Below are 9,219 nucleotides of genomic sequence, written 5' to 3' on the forward strand. Positions count from 1 at the left end.
TGGTCCTTGGCCTTCAGAGTGCATGCTGGGACACTGCAGCTGCTGAGGTAGACGATGATGGGGACACTGATTCAGGAGTGGGCAGTGTACAGATCAGGGGAGAGACCACAGAGAGCAGAGGAGGCGAAGGCGGGCAGCCAACCAGGACCTGGTCATGGCCTTTGCTTTGTCGGTCACAAACAAGGGCTCGTCTTTCCTTGCATTAGGGCAACATCTCAGGTAGTGGGTCAGAAAGCAGTATCAATCTGGGCAATGACTATGGATGTTCCTTTACCCTCTCTATTAGTTTCTGAGTGCTTAAGGTGAATCATCCATATGAATGTCAACAGAGAGATCTGAAATGTGCGAGTAATAGATTCCCCACACCTCAGAAAGCCATAAAATGCGGTGAGAAAGACAGACTTGAGGTAAGAGGAAGACATTTATCATTGCCTTCTGGGTTCTCTCTTTTTAGGCCGTTGAGGAGGAGATGTATCGAGAGATTCCCAAGCAGGCTTAAGACTAATGGATCCATACATCTTAAATGGAACTGAATGCCTGCCACAAGTGCTTTGATGGAAGATGGCTTCATTTTGTGAAATTTATAATAGTGAACCATAAAAGCACAAACCATGGAGATGTTAGCAGGCAACACGGGAACTGAGAAAGCTGAGCGGAAAGAAGTAAAATAAGATCATGCAGAATCATATGTTTTTAATCTTGTTTGGTCAGTCCAAGTGTCATATAGTGGGAAGCTGTGGACAGCGGGGCAAGGCAGACTCGACAGCGAGGCGTTCGGTCACAGGATTCTGAATTCCTGGAATTTGAAACGGGACAAAGCTTCAGCTATTTTATTGTCAAGGCCTGGTATGTGCGCTGCACGGAGCGTGAAATTGCATGTCACACATGTCCAAGTAAGATCTGATGAGCTTGTTAAAAGGAACTGAAGAACGACCCTTATTGATTATGTTAACGGGAGCCTCATTGTCACAGAAAACAACTATTTACTTCCTGCACCATTGGCTGCCCCAGATTAGACATGATACAACTATGGGCTGCAGCTCTCATAGCTGTAGATTGCATCTCTGCAAGAAGAGAAAGCAATTCTTCTGGCCAAATATCTGCAAACCATTGATCATTATAGAATCCCCCAAAACCTATGGAAGGAGCCGCATCTGTGAAGAATTTTAGGGCGACTGACGTTTCCTCATGATCGTCATAAAACAACAGAGATACCAGTCCAGTCCAATTTATTAAAAATGACTTTCAGCGAGTTGATGCAGCGTGCCGGTCGGGACTGAGGATAATCTACCTCCAGAAAATCATCCAAAAGGTGTAACACAAATGTTAGTTTACAATTGTAAGTATCCAACAGAGCGCTTCTGACAGAGTATTAAAAATGTAAGGTCTACTCCGACATCCAAAGGTCAATCTGACAGAAAAATACATTTTATTACGCCACTTGACAACGAAGAGGTTCCACTGCGAAGGGTGAAGCGGCATGATCTTTAATGCGTCCGTTGTATCAGCTTTGCCAAGCCAAGCTTATGAGGGCCAGATCAAAGATGGACCAACTCAACTGTCGAGGAATTCTTCAAGAAACACTCAGTTGACTGCTATTGATTATGCTTTATTTTACGTGCACGGGAGAAGACCATTGCCTTAGTAACTAAATGAATCTCTCTCACCGGACGCTGGACACCGATCAGTATTTATACTTGCTCGGGGGTGGAGCTAGTAGAGGAAGTAGAATCTTACATACAACCAGCCTGCAGTGACACCTACAGGCAGAGTAGCGCACAGCATATATATATATACACAATTCTTCCACACAACCTCTGGTTAAATTTCTGAATGTACGTTGCTGCTTTTGCAGAGAATGATTTATGATTTATGAGTGGTCCCATAGGGCATAGCCAGATTGGATATGATAGCCAAATATGTATCCAATTCAATCCTACGTTCAGGAAAGATTTCACATATAGTGTCTCTATAAACTCCGAAGGCGACATTGAACTCGGTCATTGTCAGGCTCTTGGACAGTCTTGGATGGACGACTGAAACCTCCCCACAGTCTACAAGGCGTCTATCACTCGTCTCTGCACAGCACAGCAATATTTTTACCAAGTTAATATCGTTACCTGTAAGGATCTGATTCCTTAGTTGAGGAGAGATTGCCGCAGCCAGAGGAATGAACGGCACTCCTGGCTGAACTGCGGGGACTGCAGTTCCCAGAGTTCTGTGCGGCGTCGTGTCGTTGATCGGAGGTGCAGCGAAGAAGAAGGCCATGCTGGACAAGTTGCAGGAGAGGAGGCAGGGGAGCGCAATTCCAAAGGTTGAATGCAGGCGTCCATTTTGCTGAGGAGGACTGGATATTATCGAGCGCGGCCAGCACCGGGTCTCCATCCGTGTCCAGTTTTGGATTCTTAAAAGGGTCAAAACTCCAGCAACACTTGTAGTATATAGAACAATTTTATTGTTGGACCAATGCGTTTCGGCTTGTTGCCTTCATCAGGGTCATCAGTTTTGGATTCTTGCCTTTCTTATTCTTGGCCGGGGGGCAGAGGCGACGGTCGAGGAGGCGGAGATGGAGGCAGAAACGGCAGGGCGAGTGCAATTCTTCCTCTTTGATGTACATTTCCTCGGCCAGAAGCCGGAGCGGCAGGAGGATTGGCAGCAACACGGTCCGGGATGTTTTAAATGAAAAACTGGAAGCGCTCTTGGTGGCTGGCTGATATTACTAGCACAAAGGGCTTCCAGAAGGTTAACCACAGGCCAGTTGTTGATGGACGGAAGGTTTTTACTTGCCAGACGAGAGCTACGGCGGATGTTACTGATCGTAGAACTGTCATCGACCCATTCCGTCTCAGGCTGATATTCAGATGGAGTATGGGAGTGATCCTCTTCTGGATTGAGGAGAGACATGTCGAGTGAAAGGATGGTAAGTAGGCTAAAGAAACCTCCCGAAAATAAGCTTAACGGTCGCATCACATAAAGCTTTACCGATCAGCAGTTTAGATGCGGCAGTTGGTGTAGCAAGAACCGCTGTAAGAGGTCATTTAAATAGACCGCCTTGTTATGAGAATGGATTGTGATTGGTGTGGGCAGCAATCAGCTGGTAGATGACTAGCACTTCTGTGACTTCCGTATCCTGCCTGAACTAACGCTATGCTTCATTAAATTGCCTTGGCTGCCACACCAAGGCAAAACACACACATCGGAAAATATAACTTGAGACTTTATTACTAATCTGTACGGGGTTCTGGTAAATCCGGCATGTATAATTCTCCAAACAGCTTGAATTTTAACGGACCGGTCTGTTTATGCTCCGGGGAAGTGGAGTCACTTCACACACAGAGCGACTGACCTTCAATATGTTCCAACAGTCATGATGTCAGGATCCTGATCAAGACTCCATCAAACAAAAAAATGTTCTAACTCAGTAAAACATGACAGAAGGTTGACTGTTGTTGTGAAACAGTCCAACCTGCCCACCATGCTGATGATGGTCTCGCTCTGCGGAGGGCAGAGTGTTGTTGTCATGACAACGCTGAACGATAGAGGCCAGCACTGGACCAGAAATTACACAGAGACTCTTTAAAGAATATTTGATTCAGATTTACCATTTTATTTTAACCAATCAGAGGGTTCTTATGGAGCCACTACCCAACATTGATAAATTAAGGTCTGCTGTCCGTCATCCATCTGCACCTCCTGAAAAAAATTACAAAATTAAGTTTTTGTTCTTCCTCCTCCTCCTCCTCTTCCTCCTCTTCTTCTTCCTCCTCCTCCTCTTCTTCCTCCTCTTCTTCCTCCTCCTCCTCTTCCTCTTCCTCCTCAGATCTCCACCAAGCAGGACTCCAGTCAGCAGTTTTGTTCTGGAAGATCTGATCTGGAGTCAGATCTGTTCAGACCGACGCTGAGCGACTCCAGTGACCTGCTGACCTCTGAGCACATCCAGGAGGTCAGGCTGTGTGTGTGTGTGTGTGTGTGTGTGTGTGTGTGATCAGCATTAGTGTTTGATCCTACCCATTATCCTGTTTTGACTGAAATAAATAAAAAGTCTAAATGATCAGAATTAACTCTGAACCACATACCAATATCAGTCTAAGTATTGTTCTAGTCCTTAAAGTGATATTTCTCCTCAACATATTTGTTAAAGAAGGTTAATTGTCCACTATGTTAATTAAGATTAATTGTCCTAATTGACTCCTTTGCCCCGCCCCTCAGCTGGCCAAGCACCTCCCCCCTCGTACGATTGGCTACTCGTGGATGTTGGCGTTCAGCACCGCCAACCACGGCTCGAGCATCAAGACGCTTTACCGCAACATGGCCGGCCTGGACACGCCCATCCTGATGGTGGTGAAGGACCGGGACGCACAGGTGACACACACACACACACACACACACACAAGCACACAGGCACACACACACACAGGCACACACACACACACCAAATTACACACAGTCAATCAGATTTCACACTGATTCAATGATAAACATCGTGAAATATTTTCTCCAAAATCAATATATGATGGAACTCTTTGTGTGTGTCTGTGTGTGAGTGTGTGTGTGTGTGTGTGTGTGCCTCTGTGCTTGTGTGTGTGTGTGTGTGTGTGTTAGGTGTTTGGAGCTCTGGCCTCGGAGCCTCTCAAAGTCTCTGATTGTTTTTATGGAACTGGAGAAACTTTCCTGTTCAGCTTCTGCCCGCAGTTTGAGGTAATATGCACAGTACTGCAGTACAACACATACTGCAGTACAACACATACTGCAGTACGTGCAGTACAACACATACTGCAGTACGTGCAGTACAACACATACTGCAGTACAACACATACAGCAGTACAACACATACTGCAGTACAACACATACAGCAGTACAACACATACTGCAGTACAACACATACAGCAGTACAACACATACTGCAGTACAACACATACAGCAGTACAACACATACTGCAGTACAACACATACTGCAGTACAACACATACAGCAGTACAACACATACTGCAGTACAACACATACAGCAGTACAACACATACTGCAGTACAACACATACAGCAGTACAACACATACTGCAGTACAACACATACAGCAGTACAACACATACTGCAGTACAACACATACTGCAGTACAACACATACAGCAGTACAACACATACTGCAGTACAACACATACAGCAGTACAACACATACTGCAGTACAACACATACTGCAGTACAACACATACAGCAGTACAACACATACTGCAGTACAACACATACAGCAGTACAACACATACTGCAGTACAACACATACTGCAGTACAACACATACAGCAGTACAACACATACAGCAGTACAACACATACTGCAGTACAACACATACTGCAGTACGTGCAGTACAACACATACTGCAGTACAACACATACTGCAGTACGTGCAGTACAACACATACTGCAGTACAACACATACAGCAGTACAACACATACTGCAGTACAACACATACAGCAGTACAACACATACTGCAGTACAACACATACTGGTATTTTTTAAACAAAGTACTTATATCAATTGGATTTTTTTTTCAAAATCAATGTACATTTTAAATGAACTTTCCATTTGTGTGTGTGTGTGAGTGTGTGTGTGTGCGTGCGTGTGTGTGTGTATGTGTGCGTGTGTGTGTGTGTGTATGTGTGTGTGTGTGTGTGTGTGTGTGTGTGTGTGTGTGTGTGTGGAAGGTGTTTAAGTGGACAGGAGACAACATGTTCTTCCTGAAAGGAGACATGGACAGTCTGGCGTTTGGAGGAGGAGGGTAAGACTTCCTGTTTACTCCTCCTTCCTTCCTTCTCTACCTCCTTCTGTCCTTCCTTCCTTCTCTATGTCCTTCCTTCCCTCGCTCCCTCCTTCCTATTGTCTCTTGCTCTCCCTTTCTTTTCCCTCCTTTCTCTCCCTCCATCCTCACCTCCCTGTCTGTCTGCCCCCGCCTCCCTCCCTCCCCCTCTCTCTCTCTCTCTCTCTCTCTCTCTCTCTCTCTCTCTCTGCCTCCCTCCCTCCCTCTCTCTGCAGAGGGGAGTTTGGTTTGTGGTTGGACGGAGATCTTTATCACGGCCGGTCAAATCCCTGCCGGACCTTCGGGAATCCTCGTCTGACTCAGAGAGAAGACTTCGTCCTGCAGGACCTCGAGATCTGGGCTTTCCACTAGCTGAACCGGACCGGACCGGACTAAACCAGACTGGACTGAACCGGACCGGACTGGACCGAACACACACTAACATGTTTATTTCCTTAAAGGATCAGTTCACTGATTTGGTTCCTGTATATAAGTCCTCTCTTCATCCTGTAGTTCTTGGACCCACAGACAGTATTGTCTCCAGAGTCAGAATATCTCCAGAAAAGCCGTCTGTGTCTCCACAGAGTCGAGAGGAAATCACAGAACTATTTTTCTCTGCGCAGCACAGAGCGCTATGGGATGAAAGGCGGTTCCTGGCGGAGTGATCTGGTTCTGGACGGTCGGGTCAGATTGTAAACAGTAGAGTTCGGTAGAAGACGATCCGCTGAGCAGAAACGGTGCGATGCTGCTGCTTTCCTGCTGTGGAGAGAAATACGTCGGTCGCTCTCCGTATCGTTTTCACAAACGACTTTTCTGGAATATTCTGACAAACAGTTTGGACTCACTGTTGCAGCAAGAGGCAGCGGAGCTCGCTGCTTCAACTGACAGCTGACTGGAGACAATACTGTCTGTGGGTCCAAGAGCTACAGACAATACTGTCTGTGGGTCCAAGAGCTACAGACAATACTGTCTGTGGGTCCAAGAGCTACAGACAATACTGTCTGTGGGTCCAACAACTACAGACAATACTGTCTGTGGGTCCAACAACTACAGACAATACTGTCTGTGGGTCCAAGAGCTACAGGAGGAAGAGAGGAGTTATATAGAGGATCTAAATCAATCAACTGATCCTTTAACATGATGATGAAGCCTCAAAAACAATGTTCTGTACCAGCATCTGAACTGAACTGAACTGGTCTGAACTGGACTGAACTGAACTGGTCTGGTCTGTCATGGCTTATATCTGATGCCTGTCAGACATTCACCCATTGGATTCCTACAACAGCTAGCATCAAGGCTAACATCCCTTCATCGGCACCAGTGTGACACAGTGCTCGTTAGCGGTATGCTAACGTCCGTTCAGCTCTATCGGACTCACTGTAGACATTAGCCGAGCTTGCTAGCTAGCTAAAACTGTTAACTGGTTGTACTGCATTGTGGAAGTTTCTCTTGACCTTTAACCCTGATCAGATCTGCTAGAGACGAAAACATGTACAAATGCAAAGTTATGTTTTATTTTTCATTATAAATATAGGAATAAGATATATAAATATATACAGTATATACATATGTACATGTAGTTCTATATTTATACCATAGTCTGTTGCTGTTGTGAATGTGACAGTAAGGCTTGGTGTGTACAGGTCAAAGGTCAAAGGTCACTGCTGGTGTTTGTTGCTGTGCGTTCATGTGCTCTCAGATAAATCAGATTTTCAATCAGAGATTTCACATGAACTCACTCAAGGTCAGACGAAGTTTCTGAGTTATGATGCAATGATGACCTTTAACCTTCTCCAGTGTAGCGTCAGTCAGCAGTGAGAAAACTCTTCTGCACACCTGCAGCTTCATTACAGGTTTGTAGTTAACACAATAACCATAATAACTGTGTTTCTGAAGGGAATCCGTTAAATTATCTCGTTAAGCTGCAGGGCGGCCATGTTTGTTCTGCATGTCGAACTTTCCTCCCAGCACATGAACGCACTATGACATCACTGTTAATGTTTGAAATCCTGCTGTGTAAAATGGGCGGGGCTTACATGTTTTGGGACCATGTGATTGGTCTCATCGTGCCAGGAGCCAGGCTGTAATAAAATGTAACGAGACAGCAGAGTGCTCTGATTGGTCAGCGTCCACAGGAAGTCTGATGTCACTACAGTTTAACGTTTAAGTCTTCACTGTTATCTGCCGAGTACTGATGAACTAATACTAACTAATACCAACTAATACTAATTAATTAATAGTAATACCAACTAACTAATACTAACTAATACTAATACCAACTAATACTAACTAACTAATACTAACTAATACCAACTAATACTAACTAATTAATACTAATACCAACTAACTAACTAATACTAACTAATACCAACTAATACTAACTAATTAATACTAATACCAACTAACTAATACCAACTAACTAATACTAACTAATACCAACTAATACTAACTAATTAATACTAATACCAACTAACTAACTAATACTAACTAATACCAACTAATACTAACTAATTAATACTAATACCAACTAACTAACTAATACTAACTAATACCAACTAATACTAATTAATTAATAGTAATACCAACTAACTAATACTAACTAATACTAATACCAACTAATACTAACTAACTAATACTAACTAATACCAACTAATACTAACTAATTAATACTAATACCAACTAACTAACTAATACTAACTAATACCAACTAATACTAACTAATTAATACTAATACCAACTAACTAATACCAACTAACTAATACTAACTAATACCAACTAATACTAACTAATTAATACTAATACCAACTAACTAACTAATACTAACTAATACCAACTAATACTAACTAATTAATACTAATACCAACTAAGTAATACTAACTAATACCAACTAATATTAACTAATTAATACTGATACCAACTAATACTAACTAATACTAATACAAACTAATACCAACTAATACTAATACCAACTAATTAACTAATACTAATACTAACTAATACTAATACTAACTAACTAATACTAATACTAATACTAATACTAATACTAACTAATACTAACTAACTAATACTAACTAGTAGTACTAACTAAGAGTTCAATACCACACCAACAGCTGGGACTGAAGGATTATGGGAAACTGTTGTAAACTGGATTCTGGTGCGTGTCGGCTCGTCTGTGATGTCATCTCAAGCCTCAGAGGGACGGCGCAGTACAGCGGCCGTCTGTGGCGGCCATGTTGGAAGAACCATGTGATTACAGAGTCGATACCAACACTGATGTTTATCTGTTTAAATGAAACCATTTCCACAGTTTTCAGTGTTTCCATCAGAGCTTTATTCTCATCCAATCAGCAGTGAGACCAGAGGATACGAAAACTCTCCACTGCAACAAGGATGATGAGAATAAAATCCACGGTATCTCTCTCTCAGGAATA

The 9,219-nt window shown here is 43.2% G+C and overlaps 1 protein-coding gene across 1 annotated transcript in view; it reads left to right on the plus strand.

Annotated features, from left to right (window-relative positions):
• Window positions 1–6,160, plus strand: part of LOC139907736 (oxidation resistance protein 1-like) — a 15,618-nt gene extending 9,458 nt beyond the window's left edge. Inside the window, exons 15-19 of the mRNA XM_071894231.2 lie at window positions 3,821–3,943; window positions 4,210–4,362; window positions 4,603–4,698; window positions 5,697–5,770; window positions 6,025–6,160. Of these exons, the coding sequence (XP_071750332.2) occupies window positions 3,821–3,943; window positions 4,210–4,362; window positions 4,603–4,698; window positions 5,697–5,770; window positions 6,025–6,160 (582 nt within the window). The remainder of the gene's footprint in view (window positions 1–3,820; window positions 3,944–4,209; window positions 4,363–4,602; window positions 4,699–5,696; window positions 5,771–6,024) is intronic.
• The last annotated feature ends 3,059 nt before the right edge of the window (window positions 6,161–9,219 follow it).

This window comes from Centroberyx gerrardi, chromosome 19 (genome assembly GCF_048128805.1).
Source record: "Centroberyx gerrardi isolate f3 chromosome 19, fCenGer3.hap1.cur.20231027, whole genome shotgun sequence".
In the NCBI taxonomy this organism is placed as follows: domain Eukaryota; kingdom Metazoa; phylum Chordata; class Actinopteri; order Beryciformes; family Berycidae; genus Centroberyx; species Centroberyx gerrardi.